Source organism: Fragaria vesca, linkage group LG3 (assembly GCF_000184155.1).
Source record: "Fragaria vesca subsp. vesca linkage group LG3, FraVesHawaii_1.0, whole genome shotgun sequence".
Lineage (NCBI taxonomy): Eukaryota > Viridiplantae > Streptophyta > Magnoliopsida > Rosales > Rosaceae > Fragaria > Fragaria vesca.
In genome coordinates this window covers 14312332-14337868 of record NC_020493.1, presented here as the reverse complement: position 1 = coordinate 14337868, position 25537 = coordinate 14312332, and the positions used below count along the sequence as shown (strand labels likewise).

Sequence of the window (25537 nt, the reverse complement as noted above, 5' to 3'; positions counted from 1 at the left end):
TGCGTTGTACTCTTTTTCTCCTACGATCAAGGTTCAGTTTTTCTCCCACAGGGTTTTTGTGACTTGACGAGGTTTTTGACGAGGCAACAGATCAGCACCATCGGCATATCAGCGCGCGGCACAAGGGGGAGTGTTCTAGGATATTCTCTATGTGTGCCTTGGCCTTATGCCAATAGGATATGTAGTTAGACTATATCTATGTATTCATATCCTGACCATATTGGTATTGTGTAATTCCCTATATAAAGGGCTCCTATCAATGAATAAGATGATGATTCTCTTGCTATCTCTTTGTCTCTACCATTAATCCTTCATCATATTTATGCAACAAATCTCTTACTTAGGCTGCTCATTTTTCTAAAATAATAATTAATGATAGTAATAATGGGTAAGATTTTATATTCATTTTTCTCTTTTGTAATCTAACACCACCCTAATTGGATTATATTAATTATTTTTTATTGTTTTTAATTAAACTAATGTAATCACACAAAGAGAAAAGAAAATTTTACCTTAAGGTTGGCCCTGAGTCTATCGACTCTTAAAACTCTATTCAAGTATGGGTCTGCATCCAGGGTTGAATTACATTTGGAAAATCGATTCTTTTTTCTTTCGAGTCATCAGAGATTACTGAACCAATTACCTCAGATGTTGAGTTGGCATATTCATTTCAAAATCCAAATGCCCAAATCCTAGAAACCCAGCTCATTGCAATTTGAGGTTTTGATTTTATCTAATATCTTGATTAACTGTGTAGATTGATAGAACTGTGAATTTTATGAAGCGTACGCGTTCGGCCTTGTCGTATTGAATTTCTGAGACTTCTTCTAGTTTGTTTGAAGCTCTGTGCTCCGCATGATTGGGAAGATTTACTTAATTATTTAGTGTTAAAAATGGTTTTTGGGTGTTTTAAGTTAGTCTATTAATTGTATGTGGGTTTAGGGTTTAAAAACGGCTTCTCCACAACAAGGCCTCATTACTTGCTTCCTTAGCATCTGAAATGATGAAGGTAAAGAAGAACTAACAGAGTTGGAGATGGTGCAGAATGTCATGGTAGTCATGGTTGCAGGACATGACACTTCATCTGTACTAATCACGTTCCTACTGCAGCTTCTAGCTAATGAACCAGCTGTTTATGCAGCCCTTCTTCAAGGTATGCCTAAACAAGTAGATGGCTTGTGTTGACTGTTGACATGTCTTGCCTAGATAGCATTATTAATTTCCACCATTGATGATATTTGGTTTTTGGTTTACAGAGCAGGAAGAAATAGCTAGAAGCAAATCAACTGGAGAGCTTCTAACATGGGAAGACCTTGCCAAAATGAAATACACATGGAAATAACACAAGAAACTCTGAGGATGATTCCTCCCATCTTTGGTGGCTTCAGGATTGCTATCAAAGATATTGAGTTCGGTGGATTCCACATTCCTAGAGGGTGGCAGGTAAGTTCAAATTTACACCAAGCATAATACTGCATTTTCAGTGCTTTGCATTGTCATTCTCGTCCAAATGAAATCTATAAATGAGTATAATGCTTTTGTTCACATGATACCATGTGAAGACCGAAAAAAAAAAAAACATATATAGTTTTGGACAAAAGCACGTACAGTTCATCAGAGGCGTAGCCACCCTGGGGCAAGAAGAGTCAAATGATGAGTTTCTGAAATCAATCCTGATTGGAACAAATCCGATACAAAGAGGAACATAGGACCATATTGTGTTTGGTCTTTGAAGGGTGTAAAATATACAGTAGTGTTCACATGGTCACCTAGTGACTAAAGAAATCATGGTCAATCACAGTTGACTGTAAATTCAATGATGGAAAACAAAACAAATTAATTTTAAAGTAATATTTCCCATTAATTTTAAAGTAATATTTCCCATTTTACATCTAACGGTGATTGATTATGATTTCCTTAGTCATTAGGTGACTATATGAACACCACTGGTAAAATATAATATTGTTTCACAAATTGCTATAGACTCGACCTAAATGGTAACTCTGGCTACCCGGATTGTACCCGGATCCTTGATGATTATCTTGTTTTTTTGTTTGTTTGAGAGAAAGTGAAATATATTTATATGAAGAGAAGATTACAGCCTATGATAAGAATTACAAGACATAAGTATAGGATGAAAGCCAAGAAACAAAAACGCACATGTGGTACAACCTTCACTTCCCTCATGATTATCTGGACCCAAATAATCAAACTCGGGAGTTGGTATGAAAGGCCACACGACAACATTGACCCACGCAATCACCACGCGCCATTAATTGACCATTTATATACCCACACAGACACACTCTTCATTTCAGGGCAGAATAAATTCAAAGCTTTCTTCTTTCTGCAATCGATTTGACAAAGACCACTACTTTGCCAAGAATCCGAGCAAACCCAGAAAACCCAGTTGGAGAAAATGCACGATTTCTGCTTCACGATCCCGTACGGGCTGTTGCTGTTGGGTGGAGGAGTTTTTGGGTATTTGAGGAAGGGGAGCACTGCTTCTCTGTATGGAGGTGCAGGCATTGGATTGCTCCTCACTCTTGCTGGCTATTTCAGCCTCCAAGCCTTTCAGAAGAAGAAGAACTCGTACCCTGCTCTGATTCTTGAAACAGGTAACAGTCTCAACTCTGTAAATGGTTTTATTGTAATCCCAGATGTGATGAATTGACTCAAGTTATGGGAAAGAGTTGTGAGTCTTGATCTGGGTTTCTGTTGGTTTTGAGAGAATGGTCAAGAGAGATTGATGGGTCATTGAAGATGTGAGCTTTGTTGTTTGCTTAGCTTTGATGGCATTGACTTTCTTAATATGGGAGAAATGCCACTTGTTTACATATATGGAAGGTCTGTGCTTCTTATGCTTGATTTTATGAGGTCTATACTTTGTTCTTGTTGAAACTGGTTTTTCAAGGTGTGTGTTAGTACCGTCAATTGTTTTATGGAAGGTTTGATAAAGTTGACAGGTGAAATATAATAGTGTACTGCAAATTATAATAGGCTGCCCTTACTAGTTAGCGACTAGGCAGTGCGCCCCTCACCACTGGGAAGTAAGGATCACTCATGTATTAGTCATTGTGAATGCAATTGGACCTTGCTAGAGTGATTTCAAAGATGTTCCTTTTGGGGTAATGAAATTTTTGAGTGCTTACAAGAGATTGAGAAGGTTTTTCTGGTTTCCGAATCTTTCTTGTTATTTCTTTTTGTCAGTTATATTTTTGGTTTCATGTTCTGCTTGCTGTATTGCTGTGGTTTCAAGTTCTGCTTGCTGTATTATTGATCTTCGATCTATAGAAACATTTTCTTAACTGATTTCTGTTCCTTATAACAGTTTGCGCCACCGCACTAACATGGGTTATGGGACAAAGATACTTGCAAACTTCTAAGATCATGCCTGCTGGTGTTGTCGCTGGCATCAGGTTTAGATATCCACCTATTTATGTGTCTCTGCTGGTTAATTTTGGATGCTTATATATCATTTAGTTATTACTGTAGTATTGCATCTGAATCATGAATGGCATTTCTCATCTTTTGGCTTGCAGGATATTTCTATATCATCTAGTGATAATGTATAAGACAGCATCCAAATCATGGATGTCATTTTTCAGCTGTTTGCTACTAAACATTAGATAGTTTATGTACCTTGTGCGTCTGGCTTTTATTAGCTGCTGGATTATGACTTCTTTTTCCTTCATACCTGACTATTGCATACAATCTGTGACCTAGTGTAAATAAAAAAATTTAGTGCTGGTATAAGTCAGCTCAAGGCACATGGAACACAAGTGTTAATGTCCTTTCATCAATCAAAGACCTCTAGTGTGTAAAGCAGTTTTGTGAAAGGCTGGTGAATATTAATAATATATGGGGTTGTCTGTCAAGAGTGGCTATATTTGGTCTTATAAATAGTAAATGTCATCTGCTTTAATTGTTTGTAAAAACTTGACGCAATTGAATGCTCATTAGGTTTGATCACGTGGACATCATGTTTTATGGATAACCTACATGTCTCCCGTTCGCTGAAAATGTGAATCTCTGTAATGATAAAAGAAGTTTCATCTTGTTGGTTGAAAACAGTTTTTCAGACTCTTAGTTGAATGGAGTTCCAAATCCCGTATAAGTCATAGCACCTTACAACCAATGTCATGGGAAACCATACTTGCATGATTTCTCCATGATCCACATCATCAATCATGTAATTGGGCCACTTGTGGCTTTCAACAGCATAGCTGAATTAGTTGTGAAGTTTGGATCGAGTCCAACCAACCTTTTTGCCTACTTCTGTATGCTACAGTTGGTACCATGTAGAATTGGAAGGATGAAATAGGCATGATGGTAATGGGGTGTGGTATATTTGGAATGGAATCTATGTTCCCATGCTCTTTTATGTGGATGTTTGTTTATTGGTTGTACAAATATATAAATAAAGTTATTCAACTATAGTAATGTATGGGTTGTTGTTGCATGATTATCATATTGTTTTTAAGAGGTTCTTGTAGAACTTGTTGCAAAACATCATTTATCTGTGATGCAACTCTTTGATTGCTGTTCCTGACAGTTATATATTGTTTTGTATATGTCCTTAATATGACATAGATATGAAGTTTTCTGAAGCTAAAACGGTTTTATTTATTACAGCGCTCTCATGATGGGATTCTATCTCTACAAAATTGCAACTGGTGGCAACCATATTGCTGCGAAGACCAAGTAATGGTTGGTATTTGAGGGTTTACTTTCAATACTTAAAGTATAGACTGACGTATTAAAAATGGATCTGTCAAGATTTGCATATTTGATACTCACTGAACTTTTAGTTAATCTAATATCACTACATACTGTGCTAGCTGGTTATGTGTATGAAAGATGGTATTTGTCTTTGAAATTGAATGGATCCTCGTCTCAGACCTTACTTTCATTTATTACTGTATTTTCTCATCAAATTAACTAGAGCTCTAGACAGACTACGGTGATAGACCTGATCCTTTTCTTTTAGTCTCTTTTAGCATAAAGTTCATTACTAATCGGGGAGAAAATGCCTTCAGGGCAAGCAATCTGTGTTTTCTCATGAATTAAGTGTAGGACTGCCTTTTTGGGAACATGAACTCGATGCACGGAAGGTCTTATTTTGATGCGACATCCAGATATATTCTGCATTACTGTTTTCAAAGAAGTTGGTCATACTTAGTGAACTTCTATAGAGGAGCGGGGCTGTCTTGTCCATACTCTCCCAGGGAATCAAAGAACTTGGTTGAGCCAAGATTCTACAAATATTTCCACAATCTAGTGGTTCAATTTAGCTATAATACAGATAGTAAGACTCACGGATAAGGAGATATCCTCTTGCTAAACAGTCTGGTTGCATATATGGATCATCAACGTGAACTGTTTGAATTCTCGGATTGATAGATCCTACCAAAATAACATGTTTGATATCTAACCAGGGAGCCAATATGGGTCTAAATCCGGTGGCCTTAACCCCAACCTGAATTTGATCTGTTTGACAGTATCTCATTCTAGAGATTTTATACTCAACGCATCACCGTCCCAGATTATTATTGGCTGATATTGAGCTGGCAACAATTGTCAGTTGTGATTAGTTTAAGTTGATCTAACATGTGTTCATAGGTGTTCATACATATGATATGTATACATTTGACATTTTTAATAAAATGAACTAATTTATCGACAAACATATCGGAATCTGCGATGAAATAGCTTGTCACCAGCTGTCTGATAAATGCAATGATATTGATAGTTTTTGGCTGAGGGAGTCAAGGTTGGGGTTCGTTATGCATATTCTTCAATGGTATGTTAGTCCTGAAAGCATTAGATGACAAATCCAAAAGCAAACAAAAACATGTTGAGCTGCTAGCCTTGAGACTTCCATTCCTAGATTCCTCCTTTTATACTACTGAACTTCCACTCTCTTTTAAGCTGTACACTGCAAACACTTTCTCATACAATCACAACCTCCCAAGTCATGAACACCCTTTTTGCAGTTTTCCTCTTCCTGCTTGTTCCCTTATCCCTTCTCCTTAGGAGAAGAAAAAAGTCATCAAAAAGACTTCCACCGGGCTCATTAGGACTACCCCTCATAGGCCAGAGCCTTGATTTCCTCAGAGCCATGCGTGCCAACACTGCAGAGAAATGGCTTGAACAAAGGATCAGAAAATATGGTCCTGTTTCGAAGCTGAGTCTTTTTGGCAAGCCAACAGTCTTCATCCATGGACAAGCTGCGAACAAGTTTGTATTCACCACTGATGGGAGCACCATTTCCAGCCAACAGGCTGAATCGACTAAAAGAATTCTGGGGGAGCGGAGTATATTTGAGCTGAGTATCGAGGATCACAAGCGTGTAAGAAGTGCTCTTATGCTATTCTTGAAGCCTGAGTCACTGAAGCAATATGTGGGGAAAATGGACGAAGAAATCAGGAAGCACCTTGAAATGCATTGGCATGGCAAACAACAAGTAACGGTAAGTTAGCTATGTTTTCATCAGCTTCTCATATTCTGTAAATATAGGGAAATCAATAAAATTTGGGAATGAAGAACCAACCAGCTGAACAAACCTCCCAGTTTATGGATTAGTATTGCTTCCACACGGATTTTTTTCAATCGAGTGTCGACACAAAAACGCTGAACTGGAGAAAAAATTAGAGATGATTGTTAGTTAACAAATCTTTTGAACTATTGACAGGTCTTGCCCCTGATGAAGAACCTCACGTTCAACATAATATGCTCTCTACTTTTTGGGCTTGAAAGAGGAATTCGCAGAGAACAATTTGTGGAGTGCTTTCAAACAATGATTGAAGGAATGTGGTCAGTGCCGGTCAACTTTCCCTTCACGCGTTACAACAGCAGCCTCAAGGCAAGCAAGAGGGTTCAAAACATGATCAAAGAACTTATACGCGAAAAGAGGTTACAGCTTGAGCAAAAAACGGCTTCTCCACAACATGATCTCATTACTTGCTTCCTTAGCATCCGAAATGATGAAGGTAAAGAAGAGCTGACAGAGTTGGAGATGGTGCACAATGTCATTGTAGTCATGGTTGCTGGACATGACACTTCATCTGTTCTGATTACGTTCCTTTTGCAGCTTCTAGCTAATGAACCAGTTGTTTATGCAGCCCTTCTACAAGGTACAACCCCAAAACAAGTAGATGGTTTGTGTTCACATTTCTTGGCTAATGGATTTGTTTGACGATTGAATGATTGATGCCTGTTGACTCTGGGTTTACAGAGCAGGAAGAAATAGCTAGAAGAAAATCGGCAGGAGAGTTTCTAACTTGGGAAGACCTTGCCAAAATGAAATACACATGGAGAGTAGCACAAGAAACTCTGAGGATCACTCCTCCTGTGTTTGGTACCTTCAGGACTGCTCTCAAAGATATTGAGTTTGGCGGATTCCACATTCCTAAAGGGTGGCAGGTAAGTTCAAACTTACAGTATCTTTAAATAGCATTATCATTATTTGCAATTGTAGTTGTCCTCCAAACGAACTGTTGATCTGTTATGGATATTGTGCTTAACTGCTTATGTTCACTGCAATCTTGTTTTTCGGTTACACAATCAAATGGAGTCCTAAAACAACATAGTTTTGGACAAGAGCACAAGTACAGAAAAGATTTGCATAAGAGCTAGACTTCGTTGTAAGATATATAACTGATTAAGTCCCAACATCCAATGCTAGATATTATGGGTTGCTCCTATGACCCACATGGACGAGAGCATATTCCCAGAACCCGCAAAGTTTGATCCAAGTAGGTTCGACAAGCAAGCATCAGTTCCACCCTACTGCTTCGTACCATTCGGAGGGGGACCTAAAATATGTCCAGGATATGAGTTTGCCAGGATCGAAACCCTTATTGCAATGCACCATATCGTAACTCAGTTCACCTGGAAGCTATGTGCAGACAATCACTTCAGTAGGGCTCCAATGCCGGTACCTACCGGAGGACTGCCCATTGAAATCAAGCCTAGAACATGAGTTTGAACACTGAACTGCTTTACCAAATCAAATAGTTGTTATTTTTTGTTTTGTTTTTTATTTAACTCAAATAGTTGTTATGCTTGTATAGAAACTGTTATCAGTATTGTAATATATTGAATATTTATCACTATATTTACTGTGAAGTGTTCAAAATTTAAATGAAGCCTGCGGACATCTTGCTGATCAAAATTTTCAGTTTAATATAAGCTACCACAGTTTGTATAGGGTTTGACGGATCTGAACTCTCAACTCATATCTCATTTTTAAATGTATGTTCGCTAATGTCTGTTGAGATTTATCATTTACTATCATAAAAACAGATGAAAATGGTCAATATTAATGGTTTGATGACTACTTTGATCACAATGTGAAATAATCTCAAGTCCATAAATCAATAGAAATAATTATTATAAAAACTCAAAAATTACATTGAATAATGTCAAAATTACTCATTATCAAAAAACTAGATTGGTGCTGAGACTTACCTGGTTGACTGTTCATTGATCATATTTTGAACTCTCTTGCTTGCCTAGTAAAGAGCAAGTTGACCGGCACTGACCACATTCCATCCATGACCTGTTGGAAACACTCTAGGAATTCATATCTGCGGATTCCTAGTTCAAGCGTAGAAAGCAGACGACATGTGATAATGAAGTTAGTGAGGCTCTTCATTGCTGAAAAATTTACAGTAAAGCAGACAGTTTACAGAAAAATTTCTATTATTGCGCGCTGTTAATCATTTCCCCTCAGTGAAGCATGCATTACTGTTGAAAAGGTAAATTACAGTTACTTCTTGTTTGACTTGTTTCCAGAGATTGTTTCCATGTCCAAGGAGTTCAAGGTTGTTTCTGAATCCTGATTGTCCATTTTTCCCACAAAGGCACAAATTGCTTCTGCAACTCTAGCGTCAGCACCGTGAGAGGCTTACGAGAATTTCTGATACGCCTGTGATCTGGGGCATTCAGCTTTAAGTTGCCCTAAAATCATAAAATCTTGGTGAATACAAACTTGTTTGCATGAAGACTTGTTGGGTTGCCAATTAGAGTCATCTTAAAAACTGAACCATACTTTATGATCCTTCGTTACAGCCATTTCTCTGCAGAATATATATGGAGAGGCATGGATCCGAGTACACCAAGACTTTGTCCAATTAGGGTATGAATTTTATATACAATTAACATTTTCGATAAATTAATTATCTATCGTCAATTGGCGGAAACTGCGATGAAATAGTTTTTCACCAGCCGTCTGATAAATGCAATGAAAGTGAGTGATTCACTAGACTTTGGCTGAGAGAGTCAAAGGTTGGGGTTCGTTGGGGATCGTTATGCATATTCTTCAATGGTATATTAGTCCTGATTCCTGAAAGCATTAGATGACAAATCCAAAAGCAAACAAAAACATATTGAGCTGCTAGCCTTGAGACTTCCATTCCTAGATTCCTCCATTTATACTGAACTTCCACTCTCTTTTATGCTGTACTCTGCAAACTCATTCTCATTCAAACAAAGCCTCCCAAGTCATGAACACCCTTTTTGCAGTTTTCCTCTTCCTGCTTGTTCCCTTATTCCTTCTCCATAGGAGAAGAAAAATGTCATCAGGAAGACTTCCGCCGGGATCATTAGGACTACCCCTCATAGGCCAGAGCCTTGTTCTCCTCCGAGCTATGCGAAAGAACACTGCTGAGAAGTGGCTTGAACAAAGGATCAAAAAATATGGTCCAGTTTCGAAGCTGAGTCTCTTCGGCAAGCCAACAGTCTTCATCCATGGACAAGCTGCGAACAAGTTTGTATTCACCAAAGATGGGAGCACCATTTCCAGCCAACAGACTGAATCGATTAAAAGAATTCTGGGGGAGCGGAGTATATTTGAGCTGAGTATCGAGGATCACAAGCGTGTGAGAAGTGCTCTTATGCTGTTCTTGAAGCCTGAGTCACTAAAGCAATATGTGGGGAAAATGGACGAAGAAATCAGGAAGCACCTTGAAATGCATTGGCATGGCAAACAAGTAACGGTAAGTTGGCTATGTTTTCATCAGCTTCTCATATCTGTAGATATAGGCAGCTAACATCAATAACATTTGTGAATCATGAACTAACCAGCTGAATAAACTCCCCAGTTTATCCAATAGAATTGCTTCCATACCGATCTTTTTTCAATCCAGTTCCAACACAAAAATGCTGAACTGATTGTTAGTTAACAAACCTTCTGAACTATTGACAGGTCTTGCCCCTGATGAAGAACCTCACGTTCAACATAATATGCTCTCTACTTTTTGGGCTTGAACGAGGAACTCGCAGAGAAAAATTCGTGGAGTGCTTTCAAACAATGATTGAAGGAATGTGGTCAGTGCCAATTAACTTGCCCTTCACGCGTTACAACAGGAGCCTCAAGGCAAGCAAGAGAGTTCAAAACATGCTCAAGGAACTTATACACGAAAAGAGGATACAACTTGAGCAGAAAAAGGCTTCTCCACAACAAGACCTCATCACTTGCTTCCTTAGCATCCGAAATGAAGAGGGTGAAGAAGAATTAACAGAATTGGAGATGGTGCACAATGTCATGGTAGTCATGGTTGCAGGACATGACACTTCATCTGTTCTGATTACGTTCCTTTTGCGGCTTCTAGCTAATGAACCAGTTGTTTATGAAGCACTTCTACAAGGTACGACACCTAAACGAGTAGATGGTTTGTGTTCACATTTCTTGGCTAATGATTTTTTCAACAATTGATGCCTGTTGGACTTTTGGTTTACAGAGCAGGAAGAAGTAGCAAGAAGTAAACCGGCAGGAGAGTTTCTAACATGGGAAGACCTTGCCAAAATGAAATACACATGGAGAGTAGCACAGGAAACTCTGAGGATCACTCCTCCTGTCTTTGGTGGCTTCAGGACTGCTATCAAAGATATTGAGTTCGGCGGATTCAACATTCCTAAAGGGTGGCAGGTAAGTTCATACTTACAGTAGGCTTTAAATAGCATTAGCTGAATTATCATCATTTGCAATTGTAGTTCTCCTCCAACCGAAAGGTTGATCTGTTTTGGATTGTGCTTATGTTCACTGCATCTGAAAGGTTGTTTTTCGGTGACACTATCAAATGGAGTCCTAAAACTACATAGTTTGGACAAGAGCACTATACAAGTACAGAAAAGATATGCATATGAGCTAGACTTCGTTGTACGATATATTACTGATTTAAGTCCCAACATCCAATGCTAGATATTCTGGGTTGCTCCAATGACCCACATGGACGATAGCATATTCCCAGAACCGGCAAAGTTTGATCCAAGTAGGTTCGACAAGCAAGCATCAGTTCCACCCTACTGCTTTGTAGCATTCGGAGGGGGACCTAGAATATGTCCAGGATATGAGTTTGCCAGGATTGAAACCCTTATTGCAATGCACCATATAATAACTCAGTTCACCTGGAAGCTATGTGCAGACAATCACTTCAGTAGGGCTCCAATGCCAGTACCTACTGGAGGACTGCCCATTGAAATCAAGCCTAGAACATGATTTTGAACACTGAACTGCTTTACCAACTCAAATAGTTCAAAGAGTTGTTGCTTGTTTAGAAAATGTGTCAACATTGCTGTTACATATTGATTATATCACTTTTATTTCTGAGCTGTTCAAAATTTCAATTAAGCTTGAGGACAGCTTGCTGAATGCATTTCTCAGTGTAATATAAGCTACTACAGTTTGTATCAGGTTTAACTTATCGGAACTCTCAACTCATATCATCTCCTAAAAATATTTGTACACACCTTATGTAAACACCTAATGAAGACTAGTATTGGGTAGACAATGAAATAATTTCAAGTCCATAAATTAATAGAAATAAAAATCATCAAAACCCAAACGTTACAATGAATAGTATTCATTATCAAGAAACTAGATGGGGACTGAAACTTACTTGGTTCTTAATTGGCTACGTCTCTCGTTCCATCCTTTTTTCACATACAAGTTCATTGATCTTATTTTGAACCCTCTCGCTTGTCTAGCGAATAGCAACTTGACCGGAAGTGAAGAGAGTGAAAGCTGAGTATGAGTGGGGGAGTCTAGAATGCTCAAGGCCAACATCGGCAACCCAAACATATTTCGCCAAATGAAAACAAAACCACAGACATTTCACCAAATTACCAACCTCGTACATATGGAGATACTAGTTATCATATACAAGAGGAATAACTGTTTGGAAGACATAAAATGTTCTATTTTACTCTGCTGGAAAAAAATGTGGACTCTGAAGTTAGAAGAGAACCAGCACCAGGTGGTCTTCTTGTATTACCAGTAAAAGATGATAGAAATGACGCACCTTAATGAATGACCTGAAGTGGTATGTGTGCGTCCCTGCGGGACACAAATTTATAAAGATCCATGACCACTCTTTGAAACTGCCGCCAACTTCTTAACCAAACTAGGTATAGTGGTTAAGTCCCTAAGATCTTTACTCAGACTTTACGATATAAGCAAAGATAAAAACAAATGAGCACAGAAACAAACACAGCGGAATTATAGTGGTTCAGCTATAATTAGCCTACGTCCACTTTGTGATCTCTCTTGAGAGAATCACTAGCACTATGGAGAATAACAACTTGATTACAAGTACTTATTGAAATCCTTATGCTAATCCCCAACTCCCTGCTAGATCTCTTATCTCTCTATCACTCTTGACTCTCTAGGTTTTCTGTCTCACACTTAGAGAATCCCCCTGCGGCTCCCTATTATAGGGGCTGATGATACAATAAGATTTTTTAGGACTCCTAAACCTAGCAGACAAAATCCTAACAGATCTTGAAAGATTACTTTCCTAAAACTTATAGAAAATCCTCTTTCCTTTCTAGACTAAGATTTTCCTGCTGAATCCTTAATTTCCAAATCATATCAACGAGCCAAAACACAACACTAGGCACCACTAGATGAAATCGAAACGACATAAAAAGTGAATCAAGGATCATTTGAGAAATTGCACTACGATTCATCTTCTTTTTTACCATCTACATTGTACAAGAATTGGATATCTCGAGTCTTCCCATTTGTACCTGACTAATCACCATATTTACAGATCCACCACCTTTCATACCTTAGTGTCCAACAAGATAATGTAACTACAATAAAAAAAAAGTGGTCTGGCATCACCTATAGACGTCACCACTTTGTTAGGAACAGAAGACTTAGCAATTCTGCGATCTTGAATACTTGGGCGGCAGTGATGGGCACCTCTCATTCATATGGGGGTACGGTTCCATAATGTTGTATTCTGGTAGCTCCATTCGATATTTTCCTTTAATCTGACAGAACGGAAGCTTCACAGTGTCCCCATCATTGCACCACTTTGGTAGGCGGCTCGAATTATTTTCAAAGAACTTGAGCATGTAAGCATCTTTTATCTGCAATAAGGGCAATCAAAGCAAATAAAAATCAATAGATACTCCTTATTATGCACAAACTTCATTCCGAAGTATTCTACATGTAATGTTTTGAATGAACAACTTAAGGGAACTCATCTATCTAATTCCTCAGTTTCTTTTAAAATATTAGTATATGACTAGAACATAACTTATCAAAATTATATATGAGTATCGATAAGAAAAAAGGTAATGTGATATCAAAAAAGCAGCTATTGTCAACTATAATACTATTCAATTCACACTGTATTGGAGTTGATGCAGAAAACAGTGAGCTGCTTTTTAGAAACAAATAGAGATTGAACTTTATTATGGATGAGTTTACCGTAAATTCAGTAACTTGGATTGAGCTTGGAATCGGATCAAAAAGTCCAGCCTCCTTATACATTTCAAGAATGAAGGCAACACACGAAGTTGACTTCCCATCACTGTACAGCCAATCATCTTGTTCCGGAACAGTAAGCAACTGATCAAAAGATGACCCACGCTTTTCAACTTCAACCAGAATCTCAGGAAAGCTAAGGTTCTGCGAGAAATATAAGTAGTACATCAGACCAGTTTGCATCAGACAATCAAAAGACAATGAAAGACCACAATGAATTCCAAGCATGAGCTTGTAAATATGATTAATTACAATCAATAATAAGAATCTTAAGTTCTTAACCATTGGATCTTTCTATATCAAGATATGCCCAGTTGTGTTTACTCCTCAAATATGATGCCATGGTGGTCATAAGATTCGTAACGCGTATTTGCTAAAGAGTGTTCATGTGGCCCATGTTAGAGTGTTGACACGGAATGGCAACTCAAGGAGCCAGTGTTCCACAATACCTGAGTTTCAAGTCGCTTGTTCAAGGCTTCATTCCACAAGTTAGCAGCATATGTCGGCTTTATTTGATCCCAAACTGTCATAACAGAAGCAACCTGCGTAACCATAGAGCTAACTATCAGAACCAATCAATTAAGAATGCCTATTAAAACAAGTACAAGCACTCACTAATGGGCATAGAGCTAACAATCAGGACCAACGAATTAATAATGCTTATTAAAAGAAGTACAAGCACTCACTAAAGGGATGTGTGTGTGTGTGTGTCAGAGAGAGACATTTGAATTTACTGATTTTGGCCACCAACTAAACTGAGTCTAAAGAAGGCATTACTTTTTGCCTCTTTTGTAGTCGTAAAAGCCATTGATTATATTGGCATTGAAAAAAAATTACTTCAAAGGAATCAGAATTTTATCTGACCCCTCTCAATCCAGTCTGGAACAAATCGTATTTTTGCATCAGCACTAGATGCAGATTAAGTTTGTGGAGTGGTCCAGTGAAAGTCAGAAGTTAATCCAAAAAAGGAAAGATTGGTGTAATGCATCTAATAGGTAGGTTTTTACACCCACTGGATCCCAGGCCTGAATCCAGAAAGGCAATAGAAACTGACAACTTCAATAATATAAAAATAAATAGTTGACTCTGTAGCATTCATAACATACCACATGAGCATCCAAAGGGGGTGGATAGTTTCCATCTACAGTATCTATCCAGCTGAATATCATATTATGATAACCATACGGTCGGCCTTCCATGCTCCTCGCATACTCCCAGGCCGCAGTCTCGTTAAACTTCGCTCGAATATCGGGATGCAAGGGAAGCAATGCAATGTGGGGATTAGAATCATCTTTGTTTACCTCAAACTCCCACCACTCTTCCCATGGCAGAATAGCAATAACATCTTCTCCCTAAAAAGGAAGCACGTCAGCATAGAGGAAAGATGATATTAGGTGTGCTTATATCTATATAGCCACAGGGTAAATAGTTTTAGAGCTTATAGAATGAAAATGTCATGCAAATCACACATTACCATCCCTGGGAAAGAACTTCATAGACTCTGAGTGTCAGTATGCAATATAATATTATATTGTATAATTGCTTTATAATTCACAGTTCACCTGGTCATTTTCATTTCCGGATTCACCAACCCACAACTTTCCTTCGGAATCCCTTAAACAAACTGCAGAATGACCAGCGTAAGCTCCACTAACCCACTTCTCTAGAGTCTCAAATCCACCCCACCTCCCGCGGATCTTAGATATTGCAAGAAAATCTCCGGAGTGGATATCATCAGTACTAATATTTGTAACCCAAGGTTGGGGACGTTGCTCAAAGGTTGCACCCATATGCTTTCTGAGAAACCCAATATTGGACAGCTCTCCCCATCCTGTATTTGTAAAAAGGGGGAAGACATCCCACAATGCTTGAAGGGTGCCCAACATCCCCGCTTGCATAAGGAATATCGACACTCCCCTGTTTTTAACCTGATTAAGTAAGATGAATATCCAGATTACACTCATAACTGTTCTTTGGGAACAAAAGTTGAATATCAAAGTATATTATAAATACTAGAAAGTGGCAAACTTACATATTCATACTCAGCTTTCCCTGTCCACTCTTTGAACTCAAGTGTGTGCTCCCGCGATAGAAGATAGTAATCCCATGTGACAGTATATGGAGTTGCAAAGACATAAATATCCATACACGTCCAACTATGAGCCTTGCTCACCTGGATACAAGCACAATATCAACTTTCAGCCACTAGAATAAACGCATCACAATTCTCACAAACACATGAACTCAATATCCATTGAAAATGTAAGCTCACACACATATCCACATTTTCCTTGCACATCAAGCAACCAAATGCAGAAGATTTCTGCAAGATCGATACGAATCCAGGACCATCATCACAAGTTCAACCTAAGAAAACAGTTATTTTCACCTTAACCAACACTCCTCACACCCAAACTCTCTACAAAATTAACTCGCAAAGCTGACTATGTTTTGTCTCATAAAACTAGGGACACAATTAAAAGCAAAAGATTCAGTCGAAACTGTCATTAACAGCTTAATCCCGGGCACACAGTGCTCTAATGTTCTTAAACTCCCAATACGCTCACTAACTCAACCACTGAGCTCAAAAAAACACCAACAGCAGTAAGCCACAGCCCGCAATTCCCGCTACTTCAGTCAACATACCCCAAAAAATCCCAACACATGACCCAGAACCAAACTAAAAGCCAAACTCAACAAAACAAAACAACCTCAAAGTCAGTTACTTCAAACAACAGAAACCCTGACACTACAAAACTAAAAAGACCCAGATGCTCAAGTCTCCCAAATTTCCATAAACCCAATTAGAAAAATGAAAAAACAACATAGTAAACGATGTTGTTGGAGACCTTGAGATGAAGAGTTCCGCCGCCGAACTCGGAGCCAGACTTGTTGTGGAACTCCATCCAAGCCGTGTTGTCGTAAAAGCAGGCGCCTTTCCAGGAGAGGGTGTCGTTGGGGGACGAGGCGGAGCCGACGAAAGTGGGGAGGAGATCGACGGCGCCGTGGAGGGAGTTGAGGATGGGCCATGAGAGCTGTCTGGGGAGGAGAGGGAGGAGGTCGCGGGGGTGGAATGGTAATTTGACCGAGTATGAGAAGAAGAGCAGAGTGAGGGTCAGGGCTGTTGCCAGGAGTAGAGACGGAGAGGGAGAAGCCATTGTGAGAGGAGGGGGAAGAGTTTGTTTCTGTTTTTTCATTTCTCATTTTTCTTTCCCTCTTTTTGGCAAGTCACGACTCCTTGTACTCCATTTGTCATTAGTTACATAACTATTGAATTGTGAGTTTTGATATGAAATTTGACAGAGGTGGCTAAATTGAGACCATATCAGACCAGCAATAAGTCACGATTAATGAGTCAAATCTGTCACTGCATAGTGTATTCATATTTGAGATCATTTAATTAGAATGTAACAAGTCACGTACTCTAATGTCGAAAAAGAAAAAAACAAATCACGTACTCGTTTTGTCATTTACTTATTGTATTTCAACTTGTTTTGTATGACATTCTTTTACTGTTTCAAATTTATAACTTTATATTGAAATCTTATTTTTTATGTGAAATCTCATGTTCATGAATAAAACGTTAATTTCGCGCCTAATATGATCAAAAATTTATCAAAACTAATAAAATTTACGTTTTCAAGCGTTTTAGAAATCATTTGACTCAATGAAACATTGAGGAGCAGTCGAATCTTTTAGGTAAAAGCGTTTTTTTTTTCTTTCAACTTTGAAGAATCGTTTTGAACATTTCAAAAACAATCTCAAACAAACCCGAAATTTTGGGGTCCATTCTTAAAACTTGGTCATTGACTTAGAAATGAGTTCCGTTCCACTCTCAACAATAGCACGGGTGAAGCAAAGAGGTTCCTAAACACTTGTGCACTGTCGTCTAAACGTGCAAGTTTGGCAGAAATTAAGCCATTGCAAATTAGCAAACACTCCACGCAACTGATCGCTATTTACGTCATAATAACTTGGACCAAATATAAGGAGGGACTAAGGTGCTTTGTTCTGGACTCACATACGTAAATGTGCTTGATTGCAATTCGATTAATTTCGGCCTCTTATGCATGAAGATGGAATTTAGTATTTTGCCAACAATGTCGACAATGACTTAATTGGTTTGAATCATGCCGTGTACTCTATATTAATTCTGAACCAATCTCACATTTAATTAGCTTGTAGATGCTTCAAGACTATGAATATGCTTCAATGGTCATTATCATCTGAAAGTGCTTTGTGACACAAAGGGAAACATTCATTCGAATCTTGGCAGCTAGAAGCATAGAATAGACAAAGTAAAACTGCACTATTTACCTTAGAATGAAGCCATGGACATTTAGAAAGGTTCTAGTTGCACCTCTATATTTGCTGTGTACACCTCCATGAATTTTTGACAAAATAGAATCACTATTTTGCCCAACCAAAAAAACAGCAAAAAGACATGATGGATCACCCAAAAACTTCCCAAAAGAAAAGGCTAGCGTTTTTTTTACAAATCACCCAAATGGGTTGAATTTTCCAGGTGAGAAAAACTACCTAATCGATGGCAGCTAGGGTACGTAAGAATTAAGAAACAATGTACAATACGTGCATAAACAGAATCAATGATTTTCACGTAGATAGCTTCTATTTCTTATTTATTACATACCTCTTTGGTCATCGATTAGGATTATACATGTAAAGATTGATGATTCTAATAACTCCACCAAAATCAATGAGCCTAGCATGAACCTTCATATGGAGATAATGAAATAAATCTTCATGTGATGGCCGAAACTTGGAAGCCTAGCAGTTTTACTCTGCAGGTCCATATCAAACTCAGGCAAACAACTATTCTTCCCAAGAGGCAGTAAAAGGATGATACTGGAAGTTCCTTACTAGCTTATTGTGTTTCTGCAATTTCTTGTATTCTATCTGCTAGCACTTGTACAGTTGTACTAGTAGAGACTATAAGTATGAAACTGAAGAAATCATCTCAGGGTTTGACCTTTTAGATTCACCCGTCTGTCAAATACAACTCAAATTTTCAAGTTTCAAAGGAATGCAAAACAGTTTTTTACAGCCATTTTGGGAACTTTTATTTACTTTCAATTTCATCTTCTTTAATTGGGGAAAGTCAGATTTGAGGAAAGATATGATCTGGGTGTGACTACCCATTTGGGTGATTTGAAAAAGCCCTAATCTTTTTCCTTCTGGTAAGTTTGATCCGTCATGTCTGGTAATTTTTTTCCTTTTGCTGTTTACTTGGAAGGGCAAAATAGTAATTAACTTTTAAAAAAATTAATGAAGGTGTATACAGCAAATATGCCAACAACTTTCTCATTTTCTTGATTTTATCAATTTTATGAAATATTAAGTTGTTTTGTGGTTCAACAGCTTCCCCATCTCATTCACTAAAATGGGGATGAAGAAGAAAGAGAAGCACTCCTTCCCCAAATTTGCAGCAAAGTATTTCTTCTCTAAATATTAATTATTCACGTGCTTCAATAATAAGAACAAAAATCTAGAATATTTTATTAGGTAATTTATGTTACAATGAAATATATAATTTTTTTGTTATTATTAATAATCATGTAGCATTTTTTATTGTTGTAATAAATCTCCGAAATGGAGAAACTGTTGGAGTTAGAGCATAATTTTTTTAAAAATTTTAGTTTTTACTAAAATAAAATTTTAAGAAAACTATTGAAGCAGCAAATAACTAGAACTCTCCCCCGGTTTGAATCTCACGGCCCAGGAAAAAAAAACAATGACAAAGGAAAACGACAAAGGAAAAGGAGAGCATAATGTTGTTTCCATATAGAAAGTAGCTAGACAGCCCAAAGTTGGCATAGTTTCCAGCAAGAGTTGGTGTTGGCTGTGTTGCTCGATCAACCGACGATGCTTATAGAGAAGTATGTGCATGTTCATCACTTTATACCCTTGTGTACAAATTAGGAGCCACAATATATGCACTCGTATTCTCAATCAGTTCTTTTTAATTATCTACAAAAAAAAAAAACATATATATAAACTGATTTTTCCCAATCACCTTAAAGTTTTCGGCTCAAGTTCCTATTTTTTTCCGAATTTGTGGTGACCTAACTAGGCAGGCAGGCTAATAGGTGCATCCGTCCCATATCACCCAAGGGAGACAAGTTGCTATGCTTATATGTGTAGAGCTAGCACCTTATATTGAGATGTATTTTTATGTGAAACCTTAAGAACAAAAACCGTGAGGGTCAGTGGGCCCAAAGCGGACAATATCTCAATGATAGGGACTGGGCTGTTACAGATGGTATCAGAGCCTGTCCCCGACCGGAAGTGTGTTGACGCAGACGTCAGTCCCCTAAGGGGGGTGGATTGTGGTGACCTAACTAGGCAGGCAGGCAGGCTAGTAGGTGCGCTCATCCCACATCGCCTGGGAGAGACAAGTTGCTATATTTATATGTGCAGAGCTAGCAACTTATATTAAGACGCGTTTTGAGTGAAACCTCAATAACAAAAACCATGAGGGCCAATGAACCTAAAGCGGACAATATCTCAATGATAGGGACTGGATTGTTACAGAATTCCTGTATAAATTAAGAAGAAATTATCTAATAGAAGTAGGGAAGGAATGTATACAGCCTCACCACTCATCCAATCCTAAATTTAGAAGGAAATATTCCTCGATATTAGCATCTCAATTCAATTAACTAAACTTGCCATATCCTTATTAACCAAGGATTCCTAATTGAATCTTAAATACCTTCTTTTTACTTTTTGGGATTACAAAGGGAATGTTCAAGTTCCCTCTATTTAAAGCCAAGATCCTAAGAAACATATAGAATTTCAGATGAACTGTTGATAAATAAATATCAACTATTAACCAAGGAAGCTTACCACTAATTTGTGTACCAGGGTTATCAGCAGGGACTACAGGGTTACTGGCCATATTGTTGTTATAGTCTTTGGGCTCTCTCAACAAAGTGTTTAATACAATTGTGGAAAAAGTAAAAATGGATGCCTCCAATAAGACCCGAGTACCGGTGGTTCGGTCATACCATAAGTAATTTCTTTTGGCAATACGGTCAGTACCATATTTGTACAATTCATTCAAGGCACTAGTTGTGGCTGTCACAAAAATATCTCAATAAGTGTAGCCATTTCTAAGTCTACTTCTGAGATGGGGATTACATGACAAATTGGACGTCCTCTTATTGTCATAGTTTATGTATATTTGCCAGGAATCAGAGACAATCATCATCGTTTCAGGCCACTTTGATAGTTGAATATCAATTTAACATGGGCAGGATTGGATTGATTATATCCGATCTCTGGAAAATATGCATCAACTATGCAGGGTCAAGCACAACATTAATAAGGGACGTTCCAATTTGTCTCGTAATTCTCAATTCAGAAGCAGACTCAGAAAGACCTACACTCATTAAAACTTTCCTGTAACAACAACAACCAGTGACTTAAACGAAGTGTACCAATATGGTATTGCCAAAAGAAATTACTTACGGTACCACCGGTACTCAAGTCCTATTAGATGCATTCATTGTTACTTTTTGTTGAGACTAACTTGAGAGAGCCCAAGACTATAACACTGCTGGTAACCTTGCTGGTAACCTTTATGGGGCTATTTGTGACCAACGTAATATCTGTGGGAGACAGTGCAATTACAGTAAACCTCAGCGATCTTTCTGTGAAATAAATATAGTTTGGATCATTTATATGTCTTCTATTTTGGCCAAAATTCCAACACTCGAAACTGGTAGAGAGAAGAATGGCGAGCTCAACCTCCGGCGGAAGAAGCAGCAGCAGCAGCAGCAGCAGAGAGAACACGGCAAAAAGTATGGTCTCCGATAAGATATCTCAGGCCGTACTATCCACTTCCAATATCGTCCACCTCATGCAGCAGTCCTCTCCTTCCCAGGTTATCTATCACCTTCCTTCTCTTAATTCCTCATCTACAGAACCAAATTTTCTTCCTTTTTCTTTTTAATGTAAAAAAAGATCAACTTTTGAAAACTGGGCTTTGATTGGATTCGGAAATGGTGAATGCATTGCTGAATATATATATATATATATATATATATTTTTTTTTTTTTTTCGATACCGGAAGATTTAAATTTGAACTGATTGTGTATGGCTGTGGCGGTTTAGAAGTTTAGATCAAAGATGGTACAAATAATGGAGGAAGAATGCAATAGAAAGATGGGTAATATAGGTAAGGATGCTTATGTGGTCACTAGAACAGTGACCTGTGTAAAATGGATACAAGAGATGCCATAGTTTCTCTTAGGAAGCTGAAGGCTGTAATTTTTGGAGGTTGAGTGAGTCTTCACGAGGATTTGAGTGAAGAGATACAGTTAGTGACAGAGGTGGGAATTTGTGTCTGGAAGGAGAAGGAATGAGTTTGAGGGGAACTATACAGTTAATGGTAGATGATTTGAGCAATAGGAGCCTTGGCACCGGGCAGCCTGATAAAATAACTCCTCCAAAATTTGTATTTTGAGATGTTTACTCTTGTGAAATTTCTCTTGCTTGCTTCTTTTCAGATATGGAAATCTAACTATATCTGTACTTTTAGTGCAATGTGACTTGCTCGTTCGCACGATGTAACTGGACAGTAATGTAAAAGGGTCATAAGTCATCACTTTGCAGTATGTGTATAGTTCCACTTGAGTTTGCATGGTTACTTACTTTGAACTCTTCTCTTCTGCAGGGCCAACTATAAAGCTGCCAAGGAACCTTTTGCTCAAATCATCTACCATTAAGAATACTGGACATGTACACTAATTTCTTTTGCCAATATGATCTTGACTATGAGAAATTGAGAATCACATGCAGATTTTATTTACGTCTTCCTGTGTTGTTGTTGTTGTTTTTTTATTTTTTTATGTTTTATTTTTTTATGCAGTTATAGGGGCAGATGCCTTGAGTAATTTCATCTCTGGATGCACATATGGAAACTGGGTTGCAACGGTTGTACTCATTTAGGCTTTCTTTTGCCAATCCTTTTGTCGCATGCTAGATGCTACTCTATCTTTTTCTTAAAAATACCCTTGCTTTATTTAACACTATGAAGGTGTCGTTGAATTCTTTCACTTAATATTACTCTAGGAGATGTAAGCTTATATAAGTGTAGGATCAAAACATTATAATTGTTTAGTTTGATGAATTACCAAAATAAAGATTTGGGACATCCAGCAATATGAATCACCAAGATACATGCTTGCACATCATGTTTTGCCATTGATCCATGTTCACAAGCCACTTGGCATTGCTGGTTATTACGCAGAGGTTGGAGGATATGAAGTCGGGAGTTTCGGGGAGGCATTTTCCTGGGGAAAGTGATGCTTCTAGGAGGAGAGTGGTGCCGCCATTGGGTGAGAGTTCGGGTGAGTTTGAGCGGTGGAGGAAAATGAAGGGTGGGAGAGAAGAGAATGTGCGAACAGAGATCGCCAGCGAAGAGTGTCAGAGAAGAGAGTTCTCGGGTGGAGGTGAAGAAGTCTACCAGTCAGGCAAGTGATTTGGAATCTGAATTGGAGAGAGTTATAAAGGCTGCTACAGCCTAGCAAGGTTTGGCACATCAATGCTCAATTTACTCCTTTTTTCTTTTTATTACATGAATTGTTTGCTTAAATTGTATGGGCCTTCTCATGATTTGGAAAGTGAGAATGGGATTTCCAAGGTTTTTTTTTCTGTTCCCTTTCCAAAAAAAACAAGGAGCTTACGATATTTGAGTATAGTGCTCTGATTACAAACATAAGTTATTCACAGTCACAAGGTTCAACTTAATTGCTTTGGGACTTGATTAAGGTGCTTTGTGACACCAAGGAAACCAGCTACAAAGATTGGGCGACCTAGTCAGGGCCTTAAGGTGATCCGGCTTACTATCTGTTCACTTTCTTGAACAAAAATGTAACAATAGTCGAGTTGAGAGTTTAGGTGTGGAACCTCCGTATTCAAGTTCGAATTCCACCGACAGCATTGAATGCTTAAAGGATTTTCAGTTTGAACTTAGATTTTTTGCTCAGATGCGATCTTAAAGGATCTTCAGTTAGAACTTAGAATTTAGTTTGATCCTCCATATGCCTACCTTGTCCTATGTATGTCATTCATGAGACCTTGCAGATGCATGCTTAATTTAGTTTATCTTGATACACCCAAGATGTTCGCGGAACTTTAGTTTTGAACAATGCATGTGAGATACTTGTTGCTAAAAAACCACTTTCAGATTTTCATCTAGTACTATAAATTAAGAAGTGATCACTTCAAGTTCTTGATAAAAAAAAGTTCTGAAAATTCGTAGCACTTGGTGAAATTTCCAAATGCAATCAAATACTGAGAAAAGTGCGCGCTTCCTGCAAAATCACTCCCAAACAGCTGCTGTTCCATCACTATTATTTGTCATGTATGACTCTGTGATCGAGTGGTGACATATGAGCCACCACACAATTGAAGATCTTCCTCTTCTTTTTCTTTGTTTTTGTTTGCAACTCATCCCCTTGCACACCAATCTTACGCTTGAAACGAAAGCACACAACCACTCCTCGACAAGAAGCCAACCACCGATCTCAAATGAGACTCGTTCTATGGTCCATATAGCATATATCACTTGGATTATAAAGAGTCGAGTGGCTGTTTAGCCTCCAACTAGAAACCAAACTTGTGACAAATTCCCAAGACAGTAGAGGATTTGTGAAATCCCACGCTTCCTCTATACCCACCACAAAAACCATCACTTTTATTCAAAGGAATCAAAGCCACTACTCCAAAGTTTCATCTTATATAAAAGTTCCCTCCAACTAGTCTCCTATATTGGTTTCTCTTCACACACCTTACGATGTCTATCTTCACTCAAACCAAGCTCCTCCCAAGCCCCAAGCACCATGTTCACACACTATGCCACCCTCCAGTCCTCCGCACGACTGTCCATTGCTCCATTACCACCACAAAGCCAAAGCCAGTCCCCGAAAAGCTCGTCATCGAACCGCCCTGGCTGCCGCAGCTGGAACCCTCACCCGACATCGCCCGGCCGATGCTCAATGACCCGAGTCTACTATCAACATGGTCACACCGTGCATGGGTAGCGAGCGGGTGCACCACTGTGCTCATTTCTCTAGCTAAATCGGTAGTGGGTGCAGCCAATTCACACATATGGGCCGACCCCATATTAGCGGGCTTGGTCGGGTATGTGTTGGCGGATCTCGGGTCCGGAGTTTACCATTGGGGAATTGACAACTATGGTGGTGCCTCTACTCCAATTTTCGGTGCACAAATAGAAGCATTTCAAGGCCACCATAAGTGGCCATGGACTATCACTAAGCGCCAGTTTGCTAACAACTTACATGCCCTGGCTCGTGTCATTACTTTCACAGTGCTTCCCTTAGACCTTGCTTTTGATGATCCTATTCTTCATGGCTTTGTTGCTGTTTGCTCTGGTTGCATTATGTTTAGTCAACAATTTCATGCTTGGGCTCACGGCACAAAGAGCCGGCTACCACCATTGGTTGTGGCATTGCAAGATTCTGGCATACTTATATCTCGATCGCAACATTCGGCGCACCACCGGCAACCTTACAACAACAACTACTGCATTGTGAGTGGAGTTTGGAACGAGTTTTTGGATAAGCAGAAGGTATTTGAAGCTTTGGAGATGATCTTGTTTTTTAAGCAAGGGTTAAGACCTAGGTCTTGGAGTGAACCTAGCTCTGAGTGGATTGAAGAGGCTGAGACGATTTCTGAACTTGCAGACAATTGAACCTAGGTCACTTTTTT

The 25537-nt window shown here is 38.6% G+C and overlaps 5 protein-coding genes across 5 annotated transcripts; 4 read left to right on the top strand and 1 right to left on the bottom strand.

Moving 5' to 3' along the window:
- The first annotated feature begins 2316 nt into the window (after nt 1-2316).
- On the top strand, nt 2317-4966 carry LOC101304747 (UPF0136 membrane protein At2g26240-like). Its single transcript, XM_004294320.1, has 3 exons — nt 2317-2618; nt 3332-3419; nt 4636-4966. Exons 1-3 carry the CDS (start codon nt 2420-2422, stop codon nt 4706-4708), a joined length of 360 nt encoding a protein of 119 aa, XP_004294368.1. The 5' UTR covers nt 2317-2419; the 3' UTR covers nt 4709-4966.
- Nucleotides 4967-5920: 954 nt separating this feature from the next.
- LOC101297420 (cytochrome P450 716B1-like) lies at nt 5921-7984 on the top strand. Its single transcript, XM_004295769.1, has 4 exons — nt 5921-6472; nt 6695-7136; nt 7238-7425; nt 7688-7984. The coding sequence occupies exons 1-4, from the start codon at nt 5978-5980 to the stop codon at nt 7982-7984; spliced, it is 1422 nt and encodes a 473-aa protein (XP_004295817.1). The 5' UTR covers nt 5921-5977.
- A 1525-nt stretch (nt 7985-9509) lies between these two features.
- Nucleotides 9510-11520, top strand: LOC101304457 (cytochrome P450 716B1-like). The gene is made up of 4 exons (XM_004294319.1): nt 9510-10001; nt 10211-10652; nt 10746-10933; nt 11207-11520. Exons 1-4 carry the CDS (start codon nt 9510-9512, stop codon nt 11501-11503), a joined length of 1419 nt encoding a protein of 472 aa, XP_004294367.1. The 3' UTR covers nt 11504-11520.
- Nucleotides 11521-12943: 1423 nt separating this feature from the next.
- On the bottom strand, nt 12944-16938 carry LOC101297130. The gene is made up of 7 exons (XM_004295768.1): nt 16630-16938; nt 15813-15953; nt 15343-15708; nt 14887-15132; nt 14230-14322; nt 13724-13924; nt 12944-13380 (listed from the first exon to the last, which is right to left on the bottom strand). The coding sequence occupies exons 1-7, from the start codon at nt 16936-16938 to the stop codon at nt 13165-13167; spliced, it is 1572 nt and encodes a 523-aa protein (XP_004295816.1). The 3' UTR covers nt 12944-13164.
- Nucleotides 16939-24602: 7664 nt separating this feature from the next.
- LOC101296849 (transmembrane protein 189-like) lies at nt 24603-25520 on the top strand. The gene has a single exon (XM_004295767.1). The coding sequence runs from the start codon at nt 24603-24605 to the stop codon at nt 25518-25520; it is 918 nt and encodes a 305-aa protein (XP_004295815.1).
- Nucleotides 25521-25537: the final 17 nt, after the last annotated feature.

Excerpts from the sequence above, each read along its gene's own strand:
- LOC101304747 (XM_004294320.1), top strand. The coding sequence starts at position 2,420 with ATGCACGATTTCTGCTTCACGATCCCGTACGGGCTGTTGCTGTTGGGT. Across the intron at positions 2,619-3,331 it reads TGCTCTGATTCTTGAAACAG|TTTGCGCCACCGCACTAACA; the intron begins GTAACAGTCTCA and ends TCCTTATAACAG. Across the intron at positions 3,420-4,635 it reads GGTGTTGTCGCTGGCATCAG|CGCTCTCATGATGGGATTCT; the intron begins GTTTAGATATCC and ends TATTTATTACAG.
- LOC101297420 (XM_004295769.1), top strand. The coding sequence starts at position 5,978 with ATGAACACCCTTTTTGCAGTTTTCCTCTTCCTGCTTGTTCCCTTATCC. Across the intron at positions 6,473-6,694 it reads ATGGCAAACAACAAGTAACG|GTCTTGCCCCTGATGAAGAA; the intron begins GTAAGTTAGCTA and ends AACTATTGACAG. Across the intron at positions 7,137-7,237 it reads TTATGCAGCCCTTCTACAAG|AGCAGGAAGAAATAGCTAGA; the intron begins GTACAACCCCAA and ends CTGGGTTTACAG.
- LOC101304457 (XM_004294319.1), top strand. The coding sequence starts at position 9,510 with ATGAACACCCTTTTTGCAGTTTTCCTCTTCCTGCTTGTTCCCTTATTC. Across the intron at positions 10,002-10,210 it reads GGCATGGCAAACAAGTAACG|GTCTTGCCCCTGATGAAGAA; the intron begins GTAAGTTGGCTA and ends AACTATTGACAG. Across the intron at positions 10,934-11,206 it reads ACATTCCTAAAGGGTGGCAG|ATATTCTGGGTTGCTCCAAT; the intron begins GTAAGTTCATAC and ends ATCCAATGCTAG.
- LOC101297130 (XM_004295768.1), bottom strand. The coding sequence starts at position 16,938 with ATGGCTTCTCCCTCTCCGTCTCTACTCCTGGCAACAGCCCTGACCCTC. Across the intron at positions 15,709-15,812 it reads GGAAAGCTGAGTATGAATAT|GTTAAAAACAGGGGAGTGTC; the intron begins GTAAGTTTGCCA and ends TTACTTAATCAG. Across the intron at positions 15,133-15,342 it reads CCGGAAATGAAAATGACCAG|GGAGAAGATGTTATTGCTAT; the intron begins GTGAACTGTGAA and ends CTTCCTTTTTAG.
- LOC101296849 (XM_004295767.1), top strand. The coding sequence starts at position 24,603 with ATGTCTATCTTCACTCAAACCAAGCTCCTCCCAAGCCCCAAGCACCAT.